This window comes from Tigriopus californicus, chromosome 9 (genome assembly GCF_007210705.1).
Source record: "Tigriopus californicus strain San Diego chromosome 9, Tcal_SD_v2.1, whole genome shotgun sequence".
Classification (NCBI taxonomy): Eukaryota; Metazoa; Arthropoda; class Copepoda; order Harpacticoida; family Harpacticidae; genus Tigriopus; species Tigriopus californicus.
In genome coordinates this window covers 12240885-12260450 of record NC_081448.1, presented here as the reverse complement: position 1 = coordinate 12260450, position 19566 = coordinate 12240885, and the positions used below count along the sequence as shown (strand labels likewise).

Genomic DNA, 19566 nt, shown 5'->3' with positions numbered 1-19566 from the left:
ACTGCATGAAATGAACGAATGGCATGATGAGCCAACAATGTCTCATTCACGACCACTCATGTGAATCAGCGTTTCATTGTCGATCTTACATAATGTGCATGGAACAATGTTCACTCAATTCCAGGGGACAATTATTGTTTCGAATAGACAGCAGAGATGGGTCATCTGATCGACAAAATTAAATAAGTTTCAATTCAATTGTCAAATCTTGTTATTAAGTACCTTGGCATCTGCAGAAACTGCAATCAGTTATGATTATGCTATGTATGCCAGCTTAAATCAATTGCAGATAAATTGCACCTTTATTAAGAATCTGTCGAAATTAGATACTAGAAAGATGCTTTAGAGCATTGAAACGATTTATTCGCTGTGAATTGATTGATATACAATGAGCAAAGGAAACGTTTTAGCGCTAACTAGAAATAATTGGTATGAACTGATGGAAAAGAGTTTGTGATTAGAAACTCGCCAAGCATCAAAAAAATAATAAAAAAAACCATTCACAACGCCCTTCCAAAAGTAGTCTTTCTTGTCATTACTATTTTAATGTAATTTGTAATTTGAATTACGATTAGTCCCCAGCTCTGTCAAACAATACATCTTCCTATTCAGCTCGAGGGTCTACATCCTGTTTTGCCTGGTCTTTAGTTGCATAAATAACTGTTGCCCAGAGCTAGGGCTGCAAACGAGTCCAAAGAAATGTCTCGAGATCTGCGAGTCGTGTTAATGATTGTTTATTTTCGTATTTTGAATGGTAAGGTGTCAGGGTTGGTCAGCGGAGCCAGCCAAAACATCGTTTGTAGACATGCTACCGATAGGCAGTGTAGTGTTCGTATCAGATTGGTTCTCCGTCTGTGGATGAGCTTAGCGTCTTAAAGTTTCCTTGAGAAAGGTCGGAAATGAGAGTCGAGCCGGGGACCAGAGTATGACACTCCGTTAAACACTACAACTTGACATTCGATCAAACACGGACGCAAGGCAAGTCCTGGCTCACCAAGGAATGGCGATTCTTTGGAATATAAATTACCTCGTTGAAATGCTAATGAAACTCTTTTTGGCTACCCATTCCCAAGAGAGACCAGATTGTAAGTCATGACCATTTTTTGAAGTCAAAGTTGAAAGCTAAATATTCATTAATCTCTTTTTATTAAGGCTACAAAGGCTACAACAGGTATTATAGGAACATCCATTGCCAAAAATAAGGACTCGCGAGCCATTTGAAGTGACTCTGAAAGACTCGAGACTCTTGAAAATCATTCAGAACTTTTTCAAACTCGACAAAGCATTTTGCGAGTCATCTCAAAAACTGCAGTATTTACAACTAGCTGAAATTGTGAAATAATGACTCGCTGGTGTTTTTATCTATGGTTAACAATACCCAACTTATGCTAAACTGAGTTGGGAGTATATTTATGTGAGTAGCTCGTAAAGACATTTTTATTCAAAGATAATTCATCAGAATACCTATTCTTAAACTTAATTGTCATGGTAACTCCTCTATGAGAAGCATTGTTGAACTGATGTTTGTATTCAACTGTTGGCGAGTTCAAATCGTATTTTGTCGTTCATTAATGCAAGCACAACTCTTGCCCATTCTAGACAGCTTATGATATAACAAAACACTTATTTTGTTTTTTGCTTCCAAGTTGGAATAGAATTTTGGCAAATCCACCATCTTGATCTTGCCATTTTTAGCCCCAAATCTTTTAGTTGTTAGTAGAGGCAGGCACATAATTGGCCGTTCCATAGCCTACCAAACAAGGCATTAATAGAGAGTTCATAATATGATGTTAAAAGATGTTCCAAGTGGAGACCCAAAATGCAAATTTGTAAAATCTGCAAGTTTGAGCAAATCAATCAACTTATCAAAAAGACTGATAGTTAAAATTTACGCAAGATCATCAAAGATTCGGCCTGAAAACAGTAAAAGATCGATGCTCCCAATCTACCTCTATCTAAAAGGCTGGCACTCGAAAAGAGCACTCCGAAGAGATACCAACCTCGTTGTTAAGGGGTCTCTCCTAATCACAGCGCCTTATAAGAGCAGGGACATATTTGTATTTCTGTATGTATCTCGTTATCTGGTAGTCCTTGATTACAGGCACGCTATAACAAAACACGCTGGCAAGATATTTGCCATTTCACCTTTGATTCATAGAGCAATTGATATCAAGCTTGCATTTGTCAACGCAAAGATAATTGGGCAAGGGGTAATTAGTTATTGTATGCAATTAAAGCAAGACTTCGTTGATAATGAGTGTTACGTTCAAACAATGCTTTTCTTATTGCAGTTTTGATTAGTAATTATTTTGCGGAAGCCTAAGGACACCCGAATTTGAAGTATCAAAAGCACAAAGATGCCATCAAGTCTCAAGGTGTATTCGATCAGAAGCCAAACCGGAATGGCCTTGCAAAATCTGGATCGTCGGGGTCAAACAACCCATAGGCCAAAATTGTTTTCGCGCGTTGAAATGAACAACATCAGACAAAAGAAAAGAGGGTCTAAAACATCCAGTCCCTAAAAGTGACACTAATATGAAAAGAATACAGGAATCAGTTCAGGTTTTATGGGAACATTTGTCTTTCTCATCAATCAGATCTCATAAGATTGTTTGATCTCCACCAGAATTGCTTGGCGAATTGAAGTGTAGCCGCTGCTCAATCGCCATGTCCTTTGTTACATACACTCGGAGTATTACATAAACTTGCTTCTATGTTGCCATGAAAATGAAGAACGTCATTTTTTGAGCTCTCATGCTTGCAAACCAAAAGGTAATCACGGTAAGCTCTTTGTGCAAAATGATGTTTCTTTTATCTTGAACCGGATAATTGATGTTGCGATTGGCACGAATTGACCTTTGCTCTTATTGCAGAAATTCATCGAGGAAATCCTGGTGAAAGGATTAGTCTGAGGTCAACCAGAAGCCTCCTTCCTTGGTTTGATGTGGCGAACCAATCACAATTGGCGTCACATCCAAAAAGTGTTAGCATTTCCCCATGACTCGATAGTTCAGAATTCTTTCGTACATATATCCATCGCTGATCGTCCACAGTATCAGTTGAGCCCTCCTCCCATTCTTGGCATCACGTATTCCACGTCCAATGTGGCGCACTCGGTATCACTTCTTGCTGGCTTGGCGCAAGTCAGATACTTTTTTCCTCTCCTGAAGGACTCTACTGCAAGACATACGGGAACCTGTTCTTGAGAGCCCTGTTTTTGTGCGAGGCGAACGAAATTTTCATGAATTCAGTTATGCAACTATCTTGGGAGGAGGGGGGGGAGCTATTCAGACTTCTCGAGTGTATCAATCAATGCTTGAACTAGTTGGCAAATGGAATAAAAAGGGTGCTACCCTCTCTGCTAATTCAAAGCCGAATGGACTGCATCTTATATTTATTCCAAATAAACATTAGGATCAGCTCACGTTTATTAAATTTTACAACCATTCGATTAACATTTGTAACATTGGCTTACTGAGAGATACTGTTTGTATAGAAGTGCGAACAAATCAAAGTACAGGTACAGAATATTGGCACAGATCAGGACAATCGATTCTTCACCTTACTGTTACACTACAGAAAACTCCAAGGGCAGATCCGTTCAAAGAACTCTGTATATCAATTTACAGATGGATTGAAGGCGACCAGATTTTAACCAAATGTTTGGGAGAAGGAGGAAGAACAACGGCATCAAGATTGGAAGATTACTTCCTGTACAGACAGGGTAGCAAGTCTGGTCAAGCTTTGCTTTGCGCAGACCAACGAGTACAGTGCCCTTGGTCATTAACGTAGAAGTGCGGGAAAACCACTCTGCTTCACCAATTCGGGATGGTTTAGGTCAGAGTTTCAGAATTTGTAGGTAGATAACTTAACTTTGCCTCCTCGAAGGAAGGGAAACCCCAATCAATCTCGCTTGTGGGAATGGCTAGCTGTAGGAATTGGATTAGTTCATGAAAGATCACTTTGTGTCACTTTGGTCTTGGGGGAATGCCATTTCAGCCAAGAATGGGGAGTTTGCGCAATTCGGAGAGGAAACGACCTCGTCGCTGGCGAGCTGGGCTAGGAATGGGCACAGAACTGCCAGAACCGATACCTGAGGAGGAGGCCCTTTTCTCTTCGATGCTCAAAATGAAGTCATTGGCGTTGATTTTCGAAAATGCATCGTTCATAACTTTCTCCACTAGTTGAGTCATTCGCTCTCGAAGTTGGGGCTTGACTTCGTTAATGATCAGGTCGCTTTGGGTATTCAACACCTTGTTCACTTCCTTGGCAAGTTCAGGACTGTTCCCGTTGAACAGATTGTTCATCTGAACTTGAACGGCCTTGACATCAAAATCCAGGAATGTGTTGGCGATAGTGAGGCGCTGGTTGCCAGGAGGACCAACGGGGACAATGTTCGCTGATCCAACACCAGACACAGCTTGGAGCTTAGTGGTGAAAGTTCCCTTGCCACCAATGGGAACGAATAAAACTTTGCCATCAATGGCATAGTTCCCATCAATATCCAAGCTGGGCACAAAAATGTCCAAGAACAACTTGCGATTGATCAAATCTGCGGCAATTCGACGAGTCTCGAAATTGATCAAGCCAACAACGGTGACCTGAAAGGTGTACAAATTATGATCCATGACTAGCCCTGGATATTTGTGTTCGGACTAACAAACTATCTCCACTTACGCTTGAAAACTGCGAGTCCACATTCACAAAGGCCAATTTGGAGCTGAATTCGATGTTCTTGATTTGAAGCGGCTCTGAAGGGGGCAGGTTGAGCTCCGGGAGTCCTGACCTCATGGTGCCTCTCAATTCTTCCAAAGTGGATCTCAGACAGTTGTTGATGCCCACCTCTTCAAAGTTTTCACCCTTGATGCAAATCTGAAGATTGTCCGCGAAATTGACACTTTGAGCCAAGCACGACACAATAATGGCCGGCAATATAAGAATCGACAAAGTTCCGCGACGCATGGTTAAGATTTAGTTAGGTACGTTCAAAGTGACTAGTTGTTGATGCTGAGCCTCAAGTGAACTGGCGGAGAATGCTCGCGATTAGATCAACCGAGTTGAACTTGGATGTACATACACTCGTGAGCACAAGCGGTGTAAAACCTGTCGAGGTCCGAATTGATAACAACAGTTTATGCAAGTTCCCGTTCCACCTCAGGGAAGACGAATTCCCAGATCCAAGAACTAGGGATTTGAACCAAAAACCAATGACAGAGGGATTGTGTCGCCGCGTCTGTCTGCCCCTCTCCAATGAGAAGTACCCAAGGAATCAGTCCCGATAAATGGCCCTCATGACCATTTGGCTTGAGGAGTGAAGAACGCATGCCTAGATATGGACCTAGGCGGCTTCTTACGTGTGTGTGTGTGTGTGTGTGTGTGCTCTTTGGTTTAGCCACTAAGGATTCAAGATTACCAAAGATAGTCCTGGACCACATGAAGGTAAGCGAGTTTGGCGAGATGGCGTTCGGCGGGCCCAAGTTCGTGGAGGCCTCATTCGCTAGATGATCCTGAAAGTCGGGACGGGTCAAGCCCATATGCCTTGTTGGGTTGGTTTGCATGCCCCGCAAACAATTGTCCTAACACAGACGTCTGGTTGGAGGGTCCTACAACCATGTCTCAGGTGTGTGTAATGGTGTTTAATGTTTTGTTAAGGTGATGGTGCCATGCTGAAGTGAATTTGAGAATGACGGCCCGTCGAATATTCTTGGAAGTGGAAGTATTAGCCGCGATCAAAACGTTCCCCTTGGTCCTTCTGACGCTTTTGTCATTCAACGTTTTAGAGTCGTGGGAATTCGATGGACAATATCATAAGATCACCTTGTGATAGCGTTGATAGTGCAGCATGCAAAGTATGAAGTATGGGGTCCGGCAACGTATCATTTATTTCATTTTGACACTAGGCGAAACATATATCTTTGACACTGGTTGAACGTAAAATCGATCCATGGATCTACAACAATTTGACCCCAACATATTGCACACTATTTCGCTCTCATTTGGTTTTTCCTCGCATTCAAATGAAACTGTAGGTCTAATAATTTTGTTAATAGATAGGATTTCTAGCCTAGGAGCATACTTTACACCAATACACAGGTTCACACCGTTGGTTACATTTCTGCCGTTTGGTATCGTCACATTTTTCCCGCGGAACTTGCTTGCATTGTGTGGAGACCACTTCTCGGCATTGTTGTCGCTCTGATCGCCGACAGTCCATCCTTGTCTCCGTACGACACGATCCCCTTCTTGGTTCTCTTTCGAATGTGGTACATTTCTCCCGTGGAACCTGAAAGAACAAAGGTGGTTCAGAGGTGTAAGATATATTCCTCGTGGCTTCTTATTCCTTAGAGAGAGATTAGCAGGAGGTTGAGCGATAGTCAACTGAACTTTGCGTTGGATTTGAAGTACTTCTTACCTTGCGACAGTCGGTTTTGGGAACATCCTCGCATTTCTGTTGAGGCTTCTCTTTGCATTCTTGTTGGGGAATAGTCATGCAAACTCGTTTGTCTTGCTCCTGGCAGTCTTCTTTGCACACACTTTCGCACTCCTGCTTCATGATGGTTTGACACTCCTCTCTGATTTTAGGTTCGCACTTTTGAACGGTCGATTCTTTTGGAACATATCTGGGGGAAAACAGTATCAGGCTATGATTTGTGATTGAGATCATTTAACTCGGATTGGATAATTCTGATTGGACAATTCAATAATTCAAACTAATGAATTGGGTGAAGACGTCGGTATCAGAGGACAAGGGAAAAACGTGACTGATTTAAGACCCAAACGAGTCAAGCCAGAAAGGTGAAATCACACATTATTATGGAAAGAAATTTTGCCTTACTGACAGAAACTGTTTTAATTCTAGTTTTCTATAGCCTATTTCCTGTTCAATCTGGGAGAAGAAAAAAGAAATGAAAATTGGGAATTATTTTCACCTCTTTCCGTGGACCCAAGACGTAAAAGTGACGAGGGAGGCATTTTTCTAATATGAAAGATCCCTTTGGACCTTTTTTTTGTTTTGTTAAAATTGTCGTTGGGCAGCACCATGACCGAAGATAAAATTGGTCCATAATTGAATAAAACATGCCAAAAGTCAAACCAAAAAAAATGAAGCTTACCTTGTCCCTACAAGTGATCAAAAACGAGAAACATTTAGATTTTCCATTTTTGAATCTGTTAATTCAAGTTCGATATCAAACTAGCAAGTTTCAAGTCGATGATATATGTAATATCAAGATGAATAAGACTCTTTCATTTTGAATGGCTAGCCATTAAATCTACCATAATAGCTAATAAGACTCTCAATCAAGCACTTGAGAAGTAACAATATTAACAATTGAATCAATTGATTCGTTTTGCCTAGACCATGAACCAGTGGAATATGCGCGGGAATGCTGTGGTCGAACGTTGATATTCCGGAGTCAAGACATTGCATTGTTTTCTTGTTCAAATAAGACGAATCCCCGGTCGCCATGACTTTTCTTTTCAATTTTCAGCTCAATTCAAATACTGAGTCAAAAGTTATACCCGCTCAAAGCAATAGAATGAATGAGTTAACTCTTTTGAAGCAATTGATTACCAAAAGAGTGCTAGCTCATCCACTCTGTGCATGGTTACGTACTGAGCTTTGAGAGGGAAGTACTTTTGATCCAGTGGTCCGATTAAGTTGCAAATTTAGCAACGACTTGAGGTCCGTTCTTACTTGAAGACAAACGCAAAAGGTTCTCTCGTTACCCATATGTAAATTCCAGACCTTAGCATCCCGTCCACATTTCCAGTGGTTCATACTCCAACATGCGTTGGGATGTATGCAATTCGTGCAATGCAATGCATCATCCCTGGACCATTTTGTACCTGCAATCTTGCTTGACGGATGTCGAACACTCCTCTCGTGGGAGTTGAAGGTCCACGTTGATACAGATCTCCTTCAATTCAATGGGCTTCATTGAACTAGTGCATTCAACTTTGGGGATTGTCCGTGGAACTTGTTGGCATTCCTCTCTAAAAGCTTGCATTTGGACATCTTGGCACACCTCTCGCTCCACTGGTCTCGATCGAGAGCTGCAAACGCGTTGAGTAGGAACTTTGGATGGGACGAGGTCGCATTTCTCCGTGGCCTCGACCTTGGAGACCACGTCACAATTGTTTCGGGTGACTCCGTTGCACACTTTCCGAGCCACTTGTTTCGGCACGGTTATGCAAATCTCCTCTGGGATCTCTTTGGGAACTTGGTCGCAAAATTGCTTTGGAATCTCGGTACAATTCTTCTTCGGTTTGTATTCGCATTGGACCGCTGGCTGTTCCGTTTCTGATGCGCCGTAGCCTTGAGTCGATGGAACTTCCTGTGGAAAATACGTTGTTCCTCCGGAGGCAGTGTAATCCACAGGGAAGTTGGGAAACGAGGACGCAGTGGATCCAAATGGAGGGTCCAGCCCAGGATGTTCTGGCCAATCCCGTTTGACTCTCGATCCGAATCTGACTCGATGTCGGACGCGGGACAAGCCTCGAATTTTATTGGTGGTGGTGGCAACAGTAGTCGATAATTTGACCCTCTGGGTGGTCTCTGTGCTGGTTGTGGTGGATCTGGCCGTAACTGTGGAAATGCTTGGATTGGACCTGAGAACCCTCACGTCATCGGAGCGGCCCACGGGGTCAGCCAATGGTACGCCATACTCGGTGGACAAAGGGGCAATGGGTTTGGCGGGTTGTTTCGGCGCTGGACTGGTGTTCTGACACACGTACTCGAATTCCGTGATGCACTTCTGCTCAGTCTCAGTTCGACAGACCTCTTCAATTTTGGATTGCACTATGGTCTTGCATTTCTGCTCCTTCATCTCGTCGAGGACGGTTTCGCAGACTTGCTCGGTTTTGGGGTTGCAGACCTTCTCTAATGTCGTTCTGGATGATGGCCTACAATCCTTCTCGAAGCATTTCACATCCACGGGCTTGTCTTCGCAAAACTCCTCCACTTCCTGTTCGGTGACTGTAACACACACAGGGGTGCTAATCTCCTCGCCAATTACCTCACACCTGGAACGAATTGTTATTCAAGATGAAAACATTTGGGGCGTGTTCAATGTCAATTGCGAGAAATCCAACCGAGTTTTCCCCACGTCGTCGTATGAGGAACTTACTTGGTTTCCAACGTCGTTTCCACCGATTCCTGGCAGTCGGTTTGAGGAACAGTCACATTCACCATCTCGCATTTTTTCTCCCAAACAGGGTCGTACACTGTCTTGCAATTTTCCTCCTCCACCGTCGTGCATTCCTCCTCGAACCTTGAATGGTAGGGAAGAAACCTCAGAGACAGTCAAAGCAGAGACCTACTGTAAATGATCTCATGAATGTGCATGTGGCTATTTGTCATTGTGGGTGCAATTTGGAGGTTTAGGCTGTTTTGCGCCTCCCGTCTCGGTTTAGTGGTAGCAATTGATATTTCGAAAGAGCCACCGTAAAACTCCCCCATTCATCAATATTAAAGAATTGGGTCTCTTTTCCTCCCGAGATGCAATGAATCGCCTCTATTGCCCAATCGTGGGCCAAACATATGTCTTTTCTCGCTCCCAAAAAGAGCCAAGTTGCCTTTGGACATGAGGCTGGTACCTTCAAGAACCATTCAGATTGGCTCTGGACACCAATTTTTGACCAACCAACTTGTCATTAAACCTACCCTAAGTAGCTTCGATTGCCTTGGGGAGTCAGGTGCCGATGATCAGATCAGACATTTACCCAAACTCACCTGGTTTCCACCATATCCTTGCATTCCACGTCTGAAACCAATTGGCATTCTTTCGAAGGGACATCTTTGCATTGCTTGTCGCTGTAGACCGTACATACGGGCTCACGGATGGTTGTACAAGCCGCTTTCTCGATGGTTTTGCATTCGACTGTGGACTCAATTCGACAAACGGTTTCACTTTTGGTTTGACATTCGTTCTCCTCAACCAATTCACACCTATTATTCAGATGGATTGATCATTTTAGGGCTTGTTGGGGTTACCACGAAAAAACAAAATTGCCAGACGTTGAACTAAGGTGGAATTGCACTATTTTGCACAATTTTGCTGAAGCAATTATTATTGCACTAGCATCTTGTTTCCTGAGCTGATCTTTGGCAATTCCATTTTTTGCCCAATTCACATGAGCGCGTAAATATTTTCGATTTCCCATTTTAGCCTCAGTGGATGATTGAAGTGTTATCGATCGTTGTCGATTGCCTCATTTTCTGGTTCAATTTCGATTCTTGGGAGGAAGCCTTACTTGACAATTGAAAAGAAGCCGAACTTCCTTCGACAAACGATTCTCGAAATGACGCCTAAACATCATGCTAAAAACATCAATTAACTAATGTGTACTGGCTCATGTTTGATTTAAATACATTGTGAGATCGTTATGTATAAACCGTTTGACAAGGAAAAATTCGCTGGGAAGTATGCGAACAATTACCGGACAGAAGCCAAGACTTAAATGATGTCTTTCAAGTTCGACTTGCGAAATGTCTCTTTTTGGCGGGGAATGAAACAATTAATCGCGTTTGTTAAGAGTGCATGGGAACCGAATTCCTCTCAGGAATTATTTATTCCCTGAGAGTTTCTTCCTGACTCACACTTTCAATCTTGTCTATGAAATAATTCCTACTGATTCGTGCTTGGTTATGATGAGAACAAATCAAGAATCTCTGGTTCAAAAGCTTGAATTCGTTGGAACGAGCAAAACAGATTTGATCTCTCAATGTCATTCTGCTTTTGCTACTTGCACGAGGATGTTCTGGGACATAATTTCACATGGAAGTTGTGGTGGGATCGGTTCATTCCTTGTCATTTGTGGTCACCTTACACCGTAATATTTTCCTGCTATCCAACGTCCGGACATGCAGTTTAACCATTTTGATGGTAGGCCTCGACTTTTGTGGAATCGAAGCGCAATTGTCTCGTAATTTGAAGTTCTTACCACACTTCCAATCCAACACAATGGCCGAAGTGGCTTCAAAATTAAAGCATTCCCATTTTCACGATCAAGACTTCGGGTACAGTTAATTGTAAGACAACCGAGGGGCGGCGATGGCCAAAAGACAAGATACCATCCTCTTTTCAAGGTCATAGAGATGTCCATCGTCATGCGTGCAAAGATTGCTCTGTTCCCAAGACACCCGAGCATCCCCCCCCCTCCCCCCATCACCTGTTGTATGATGGTAAGGATAAATTTAAGAGTGGTCATGAACCTTGGCAGATGTTCAACATCCAGCTGATATTGAAATTGTTTCGACGAGACCAACATGGCCAAACGGAATAGGGTTTTCATAGTTTAAGCTTACTTGGTTCTGGGTTCGAGCTCGATGTCGTCGTCACAAACCTCCTCTTCGATCGGGTCACAAATGGTGTCCAAGATTGTGTCGCATTGATTTTCAGGGATCTCTTCACAAACTTGCTCCATGACCACGGAGCAACGGGATTCAGCCTCGCCAAATCCACATTGTTTCTCGCAAGCCATTCCACCTTTGTGACAATTGCCAGTTGGAATGGGACCACCTTTCATCTGGACGTATTTGCACTTTCCTCCATTTCCATTGGACTGGGCCTGGGTTTGGCCGATGAATGGGTTTTTCACGGCTGGCGAGACACCTCCTTTAACATGGTTGGCGGGTTGGTTAACACTGTAGCTGGCTGCATTGGATTGTTGACTTCGTTGAGTCCGGATTGAAGATGTTTGGGGTGACTGGAATGATCCCAAACCAGGCAGAAATGAACCCGAAGAGAGCAGTCTACGCTGAAGATTCCCATTTTGTTCGGAGGAAGGCCGCATCTGCGGACTGTATGGCACCGTGGATAATGATTGACTAGTGAGGATTTGCCCCATTGAAATGGCAAGAAATATGACTGAAAGTTTCATTTTGCTTCTGATATATGGACTGATAGCTGGCACTGCTAAAGGGTTAGTAATTGATCCTAATGACGTGTGTCTCTTGTGCACTGATGGATATGATCGCCTATTTCATCTTGGTCTTGTTCAATTTCACTTGATAGGATCTTGTTTTTTTTTTCTATTTCGTCTCCGTCGTTCACATGATGCAATTCATTACTGCTCGGTATCTAGGCGAGTAGTGGACACTTCCAGTCTCCTCGATTTGAATCCAGGTGGGTTCTTACATGTCATACCGCCATATGACGCTGGTAATAGACGGGTGAGTCAAATTGTTCAGAACGCGACGATAGCGAAGAAATTGTTCGACAACCACCTAAAGGCGAGTAGTCGTCAAAGCTTTACAATTTTGTGGTTATGATTCGTGATTATAACCCGGGCAAGAAGAACGCGGAGGAGAGATCTGTAGGCTCTTCAATCTCCAATCTTCTACTGACTTGTTGGGATTAAATTAAAACAATCGTCTGCGGCCGTTTTCTTGGATTGCGCGTAGTACAGTATATTCTGCGACGAAAAGTAGTCGTCGTATTCGTTCGAACAGAGATCGGTGGAAAACGAGGCGAAGGAAGGCTGGCGAGTTTTTCCGTTCATTAAGATATCGGTCCGTTGAAATCTCCAGATCTATAGATCATTTCTTGAATGTTATGCCTAGTGGCAAGGTGAGTATGGATTTCTATGGGTAAAACACCTCGCCCATCAGCTTTACCCTCAATCATTGCAAGTAGGTTCTGTGGAATAACCTGGAAGGGAGCCAGGCTTTGGATACAGGAACTTAACGGTAGACTTTTTAGATTTTTGTGCTCACACTCCCCATGTAACTAAATATCACAGATCAAATGCCGGAACGAAGCATCGAAGAAGGTGACCTTGATATAAAATGAAAGCCTCATAAATGCCTATGAAGGGTATCGGACTCTGTATTTAGTAGCAAAGATGCCAAAAGATAAAGTGTGGACAAGATACCGTTAGCTTTGGGCGAAGGCGCTCCAAAGCTGTTTTTTGTACCCGTACATGCATTGGATATGTATCTTTCCCTGTGAAAGCGCTCTGCCTGTCATGGTTTCATCATACTTGCCTCAAGCAGGGTCCTGAAAGAGTTCAAATCCAGTGGTCACATCACCATCAGACGTTCCCGCACCTCTTATCTTTATGTTATAGAGGTGATGTGGAAAGTGCTCGCTTTTTAATGGGTGCTAGCTGAACTGGTTCGTCAACTACGGAGCTCAAGCGGAGCAAATCGGTCATCATTCGTGGGTAGGACTTGGAAGGTCGTTTTGTATTTTAGCAGATCTTCAAAACGTGAGTAGGAACTTTTATTAACTGTCAATATTAAAATTGTAATGCTTTTCACACGACGGAACATTGTCTTCATATCATCCTTCAATTTGTTTAGATCGATGATTGTTGTTCACTAATAAATATAAACAAATCTTGCAGAGGCAACAGATAGTACAAGGGTTATCGGCCTTACATAATAACATATGCTTCATTATCTTTCATATTCTGTGTTTCAAATCGTCGGCGCAAGGAATTGACGTTGTCCTTGATTCCATCGGATCGACCGGGCTTCTTATCCGCATCAGGAAGGTCAGTGAACACCACGGTCTTCCATTTGTCCATGGGATCGACATCCTCAGACGCTTGAGCACTGGAATGGTCTCCAAATCTTAGTTTACCCTCCAGTTCGTCTTCGTCTTTCTTGAGACCTTTGGAGGCAAACTTTTGAGGCAAGAGCTCCTTCAGATTGCCCTCCATTTTGGCTCTGGCAGCTAGCTTGATTTTGTCCATGTCACTAAGGTCACTTCTGGTTGCAATGATTGAAATGAGAGCCGTGGGTTTCCACGAGGCAGAGAGTTTAATTTCGCCCCTGGAAGCCAAGGCCAAAATCTTCTCTCTAGCAGCTTTGGCAGCAGCCTCAATAGCAATTCGTTGAACTGCTCGAATGGCCTCCTCCATACCAGCTTTGGCACCTGCAGCTGATCCAGCGTTGGCGGCAGCCTCTTCAAATAGTTTCTTCAATTTGTCAACCATATCTCTGGTCATGGTTTTAGCTGCAATCTCGCCGGCTTTGGAGGCAGCTTCAGCCCCTGCTTTGCGACCGGCATGAAGACCGGCTGTGCGACCCACTTTTCTTCCAAGTTTAGCTCCAGCGAGTCTAGCAACCTCTTCACCAATCTCCCGACCAATTTTGGCGCCTTCCTCGCCAGCGATTTCGCGACCAATCCTTTCACCCTCATCGCCACCCAATTTGCCTGCTTCATCAGCGCCGGCCTTTTCACCAGCCTCTAGACCAGCCTTTTCACCAGCATCTGCTCCGATCTTGTCGCCGATTTCCAGACCTTGAGCCTTCAAGAACTTGGCCTCGCCAGCAATGGCCTTCCTGGCCGCTGCTGCACCGGCCTTTGCTCCCTCTTCATAGGCGAACTTTCTTCCTTCTTCATCGCCAGCCTTGGCCCCTTCGGTCTTTCCGGCGGTTGTTCCAGCTGTGGTTCCTGCGGCCGTGCCCACCTCGATAAAGATTTTCTTCAGTGAAGCCACTTTTTCTTTGGTAATTCCAATTTTGAAAGCCTTCATAGCTTCCTCTAGGCCTGCTTTCCCTCCAGCAATACGCCCAAATTGGAACCCAAAGGTCTCACCGGCCTTGATGCCAGCCAACTTGCCCACTTTCAAGCCAAACTTTTTACCAGCAGCTGCGCCAGTTTCGGCACCAATACGACCCCCATTCTCCCCACCAATTTCGGTTCCGGCCTTAAGACCAGCCTCTCGACCCACTTCTTCACCAGCTTTTCCACCAGCATCTTCACCAGATTCGGCTCCAATGGTCTTTCCAGTGGACTTGCCTGCCTTGGCTCCAGCCTCCTCAGCAATCTTCACAGCCATCTTGCAGAATTCTCTGGCTTTGATGGCGTATTTTTCTGCAGATTGACTGGCTGCAACCCGAACCTCAGCCATTACAAGTTCCACATCGATCTTTTTAAAAGCCAATTTGGCCGCGCTAATGCCGGCAGCTTTTCCTGAGATCGTTCCAACTTGTTCGAAAGCAGCGCGGATGGTAGCGATCTTGTCTTTTGTGATGGATTTCAAGTCGTGTTTCTTCAACTCTACTTTACCAGCGGCAAGACCTGCTTCTCCACCAGCTTCTTTGCCCATTTGCCCAGCAACACTACCAATGAGCTCTTGAATCTTGGCAATAGCGGCCTTCTTACCCGCGGCAACTGCAGCCTCTTTTCCAATCTGGGCGCCAAATTCCCCGTAGACTTCATTTCCCTTTTTGGCTCCCTCTTCTTCGCTGACTTTGATGATATCGCCAAGGAGGGCTTCGATGGCCGCATCTGCTGCCACCTCTTTTGCTGCAGCTTCTCCGGCAATTTCACCGGCTTCTTTGGCTCCATTGATAGCAATTTCCTCCACAGCCTTAGCAGTGGCTTCTTGCTCGCTGGCCTTGGCAAAATTGGCTGCCTGTTCAGCAGCCTTTTTAGCGGAATCTAACGTCTCCTTCAAGATTCGTGGAATATCAATCTTGGATCCAGCATCGGTTCCAGCCTTTGTTCCAGCCTCTTTGCCAACCTTTTCTCCCAATTGGCCCAATGAGGTTTTCAAGTAATTGATTTGCTCCACGTTCATTTCCATGACGTTGTGTTTTTGGGCTTCGGCTTTGCCAGCCATCATGCCGGATTCGCCTCCAGCCAAAAGACCAGCAGATTGACCAGCATCAGCGCCAAGTTCACGTCCAAGTCGTGATGCAATCTCTTTGGCAGCCTTTTCACCAGCTTCCTTGCCCAATTTGGCGCCAACCTCGCCGAAGATTGCAGCTCCAGTCTTCTCGGCCATTGCCAGTGCTTCTTTCATGACTGCTTCAATGGCAACCTTTTCACCAGCAATGGCTCCAGCGTCTTTGCCTGTGATTTCACCAGCCTTTTTGCCGGCTTCCTCAGCAATCTCTGCGCCCATTGTTTCAAAAGCCTTGATGTCAAGGGCAGTGGCTTCTGCAACTCGTTTAGCCTCTTCAATGGCCTCCAATATGATTGCGTTGATGTCGATTTTCTTTCCTGCTTCCTCACCAGCCTTGGCCCCGACCGTCTGGGCCTTCTTCCTGATTATGGCTTTGACCTTGATTCTGATCTGCTTCAGTTTTTCGTCATTTATTTCCATTGGATTTTCCTTGGCTATTTCCTCGTTTGCCGCAGCAATGCCAGCTTCAATTCCGGCCTCTTTTCCAGCAGGTTCTCCAGCCTCGGCCCCCATTTCTTTGCCCAACTTCATGGCGATTTGCTTGCCAACAGATCTGCCAATATCTTGGCCAATTTTGATGCCAGCTTCTCCGATAATGACTTCTGCTACTTTAGCTGCAGCCTCTTCTGCTGCTCGCACAGCGGCTTCGACGGCCACTGTCTCGCCAGCTAGAGCTCCTGCCTCTTTTCCTGCCTCTTGACCAGCGGAGCCACCTTCAGTTGTTCCAATTTCATTTGCCAGATCAACCAAGTCCTTGACTTTGAGGGCTGCTTTTTCAGCGGCTGATTTGGCGGCGTCTTGTGCCTCTTTGACGGGTCGGTCGAGGTCGATATTTTTACCAGCGTCTGTTCCAGCGTTCTCGCCAATCTTTGTTCCAACGTCTTTGCCGATTTCCACAAATTTGGGCTGAAGTTCCTTGGCCTTCTCCTCGGTGATTTCAGCCATGTTCATCTTGGCCAGTTCCTCAGCTCCGGCAATGGAAGCAGCTTGAGCACCTGCGACTCTTCCAACCTCGCGACCGACTTCGGACCCAACCTCGGCAGCAACTGCCAAACCTGCTGCTAAACCGACCTCCTTGGCAGCTTGGATGGCCATTTTGGCTCCAAGTTCTCCCGCGATCTCCATACCAATGGCTTGAGCGGTTTCTAAAACAGCTGTTTCGATGGCAGCCTTGGCGAAATTTTGAGCCTCTAGAGCAGCAACTTTCGCCCCAGCTTCCTCTCCTGCCTCACTGCCAGCTTGTTGAGCGGCACCAATGGTAAGAGCCTCGATGACCTCGGCTGAAGCAGCCTTAATGGCATCTTCTTGTTTCTCAATTTTCATAGGTTCGATGTTCTCTTTCGCCAATTCTTCCCGTATCTGTTGCGAGCTCTTGCTTGTTTCGATTTTGATTTCCGATTTCTGTAATGCTTGCTGCACTGCATTGATCTTGGCATCGTACTGAATAGGAATTAATCGCTCTGGGCTCTTTCTTGGGACGCGAACCATCAAGATACCATCGCGAGATATTCCCGAAGTCAGTCTCTCGGTGTCTACATCCTCTGGAAGGCTAAACTTTTGCTCATAGCTGTCGGTGACAAAGCCCTCTGGAGTCTTGTGTTCAGCTTGAACAATGACGTTCTGTCCGGTGACGTAGACCTTGACCTCTTCAGGAGCAAACCTTTGAATGTTGACCACAAGCTCGAAATGTTCGCCTTTCCTCTTTGCCATGGCAGTGGCTTCGGCTAAAGCATCTCGTTGAACATTGCCGATTTGACTGAGAGGGACGAAGAACTCTTGATTTTCCAACTCTGTATTATTTGCCGGTTGCGGCTTTTGATCATCCTCATTGGACGCCAATTGTTCTTGAAGTTGTCCCATGGTAGCTTGTTGCATCTTCTCCATTTGCTTTTGGACCTGAGCTAACATGTCATCAGCACTCGGCATCGACTTGTCTGAGGAGGAGAATTCCAACTGGAAAGGCAAGAGCCTTGGCTTTGGTGTCTTGGGTTTGGCCACGCCTCCATCTCGGGTTATGGCAATTGGAATGGTCATTTCCCTGATGTCTGATTTGGTGCTTTCATTCTTAGACATCTCGATGACTCGACCCCTCTCGGCCTTCAGCTTCTCTTCCGTTTTGGTGGTTGTAGTGTTGGTGGTTCCACCCGCTCCTCCCATTTTGAGGGACGGGAATCCCATATCGAATTTCTTCAACATTCCAGACCCAAAGCTGCCCATGTTACCAAAGCCTTCGAATCCAAGGCTGCCCATACCCATGTCCATGTTTCCAAAGGATTGCATGGTGCTGGTAGTAGTCGATGATGATTCCTCAAAGAACTCCTCCTCTTCCACAATCTCTTCTTCAAACGATCCATCGGCCGCTTCTTTCTTGATGTTGGAAACTTGGGATTTCTTGGAACTGGTTCCAGAAGTCGCTGTTTTTGCAGTTCCACCTCCTTCCAAGGCAATCTCGGCCTCGGACGACGTTGTTGTGGTTTCACCTGACTTGGTGACCTCCCGGCTGCTCTCATCGTCATCACCCACTCGTTCAGCCTCCAATTGAGGGGCAAAGATGAACAATTTCCCATCAGAATGGACTTCTGATTCGATTTTATTGATATCAATGCCCTTGGGCAATTGAAATTTCTGATTGAAGAGACGCTTGGAAAAGGAGTTTCCTCGCTTGACTTGTCGCTCTCCAGCCACGATGAGTTCTCCTTTCTCTACTCGAAGATCAATGTCCTCTGGATCAAAGCCTTGAATATCCACTTCAATTGAATACTGCCCATTTTTCAGGGACATGGACGATTGTTGGGCAATGGTCGAAGCAGACGCGAACCCTGAGCTTTTGCCCGACTTCAGATCAAAAAAGGAATCCAACAGTGATCGACGAGGTGTTCCTGTTCCTGTAAGGCCAGAGATAAAGCGTTTACATATAAAAAAAGAACTGGCCTCCCATGTGCCCTTAAAAGGGATTGCATACCTGTAATCTGGGTTTCCACTTGCTGAGTGGCGGGTTTGACAGGCATATCAAAATCCCTCCACCAATCCTTGAAGAACGGATCATCGAAAAAAGAGTCTTTCACCGTAGTGGAAATGAATGTCTTCTTTTCTTCCTTCGCCATGTTGTACTAATTGTTTGCCAGAGCACAATAGAAGAATTTGTGGCTGGTCCAGTCCTCGCCTTGAAAATGAGAATCACTCTAGAAGCCGCCGTTCCCAACTCAGCACTGAACTTTTCGATGCAGTCGGAGCCTGTATCGCTTTCAGCCTTTAGCTTATTTTTCATTCCATTACTCTAGAGGGCAAGCATGTCTCTCATTCCCCTCTCCCTTCCACTCGTACCCACTATCCACAGTACTTGGGAGCCGGTGCTCTTGGAACATTTCCAAGTTTCGGACATGACGTCGAACTCTCTCGATGCATCTCCAGCACAGATTCTACGGTTTGTCCCGTAAGTCAGAGACAAATTGATTAAGCTCGCTCGAGATCCAATGTGATGATGTGGGATAAAGCGTTCCATGTGGCTTGACTTTTCTTACACATGCGAGTACTGCAACTACTACGTAAATTCAGGCAAGAGGAAAGTGGTAAGGTAGGCGGTGATGCTTTCGTTATCTTAGCTTGAAACAGTATAGGCCGTGGTCCAAGATTCTCGGCGAAAGATGGACGTAATCTTTTTCAATTTTTTCCTCAAGATATTTCAGAAGTCTTAATTGGCAATTACATTTGGAAAGGCAGTTTCTCCTGGCCAGGTCTAGGTGTGCATTTGGATTGAATAAGCCTGACTAGGCCTTGTATGTACACTTTGAAGCTCGTGAGATGAGTCCCTATGTCGAGGATTTCATGGGCTTAAGGAAGAACCCAAGAGATGTTTTGGCAAGTCAAAAGAAACGAAACGAGATCTATTAGATGAATTCCTTTGCGTCTGAGCTTAAATAC

The 19566-nt window shown here is 44.9% G+C and overlaps 3 protein-coding genes and 1 long non-coding RNA gene across 5 annotated transcripts; 1 reads left to right on the top strand and 3 right to left on the bottom strand.

Moving 5' to 3' along the window:
- The first annotated feature begins 925 nt into the window (after positions 1-925).
- LOC131886335 (uncharacterized) lies at positions 926-2574 on the top strand. The gene is made up of 3 exons (XR_009373911.1): positions 926-1085; positions 1153-1171; positions 2292-2574. It is a non-coding gene; the product is annotated as an uncharacterized LOC131886335 (long non-coding RNA).
- An 836-nt stretch (positions 2575-3410) lies between these two features.
- On the bottom strand, positions 3411-5168 carry LOC131886334 (protein takeout-like). The gene is made up of 2 exons (XM_059234625.1): positions 4678-5168; positions 3411-4601 (listed from the first exon to the last, which is right to left on the bottom strand). Exons 1-2 carry the CDS (start codon positions 4960-4962, stop codon positions 3996-3998), a joined length of 891 nt encoding a protein of 296 aa, XP_059090608.1. The 5' UTR covers positions 4963-5168; the 3' UTR covers positions 3411-3995.
- Positions 5169-5918: 750 nt separating this feature from the next.
- LOC131886333 (uncharacterized) lies at positions 5919-12310 on the bottom strand. Of its 2 annotated transcripts, none has more exons than XM_059234622.1 (6): positions 11309-12310; positions 9734-9949; positions 9129-9272; positions 7849-9024; positions 6413-6620; positions 5919-6283 (listed from the first exon to the last, which is right to left on the bottom strand). In XM_059234622.1, exons 1-6 carry the CDS (start codon positions 11881-11883, stop codon positions 6065-6067), a joined length of 2538 nt encoding a protein of 845 aa, XP_059090605.1. In that variant the 5' UTR covers positions 11884-12310; the 3' UTR covers positions 5919-6064. The 2 variants fall into 2 exon arrangements, with proteins under 2 accessions (XP_059090605.1, XP_059090606.1); XM_059234623.1 differs by lacking the exon at positions 11309-12310 and adding an exon at positions 10019-10230.
- Positions 12311-13213: 903 nt separating this feature from the next.
- On the bottom strand, positions 13214-18851 carry LOC131887217 (fibroin heavy chain-like). The gene is made up of 2 exons (XM_059235770.1): positions 18608-18851; positions 13214-18530 (listed from the first exon to the last, which is right to left on the bottom strand). The coding sequence occupies exons 1-2, from the start codon at positions 18747-18749 to the stop codon at positions 13381-13383; spliced, it is 5292 nt and encodes a 1763-aa protein (XP_059091753.1). The 5' UTR covers positions 18750-18851; the 3' UTR covers positions 13214-13380.
- Positions 18852-19566: the final 715 nt, after the last annotated feature.

Excerpts from the sequence above, each read along its gene's own strand:
- LOC131886334 (XM_059234625.1), bottom strand. The coding sequence starts at position 4,962 with ATGCGTCGCGGAACTTTGTCGATTCTTATATTGCCGGCCATTATTGTG. Across the intron at positions 4,602-4,677 it reads TGGACTCGCAGTTTTCAAGC|GTCACCGTTGTTGGCTTGAT; the intron begins GTAAGTGGAGAT and ends TACACCTTTCAG.
- LOC131886333 (XM_059234622.1), bottom strand. The coding sequence starts at position 11,883 with ATGAAACTTTCAGTCATATTTCTTGCCATTTCAATGGGGCAAATCCTC. Across the intron at positions 9,025-9,128 it reads GAAACGACGTTGGAAACCAA|GTGTGAGGTAATTGGCGAGG; the intron begins GTAAGTTCCTCA and ends AATTCGTTCCAG. Across the intron at positions 6,621-7,848 it reads TCCGTCAAGCAAGATTGCAG|ATATGTTCCAAAAGAATCGA; the intron begins GTACAAAATGGT and ends GTTTTCCCCCAG.
- LOC131887217 (XM_059235770.1), bottom strand. The coding sequence starts at position 18,749 with ATGGCGAAGGAAGAAAAGAAGACATTCATTTCCACTACGGTGAAAGAC. Across the intron at positions 18,531-18,607 it reads AGTGGAAACCCAGATTACAG|GAACAGGAACACCTCGTCGA; the intron begins GTATGCAATCCC and ends CTGGCCTTACAG.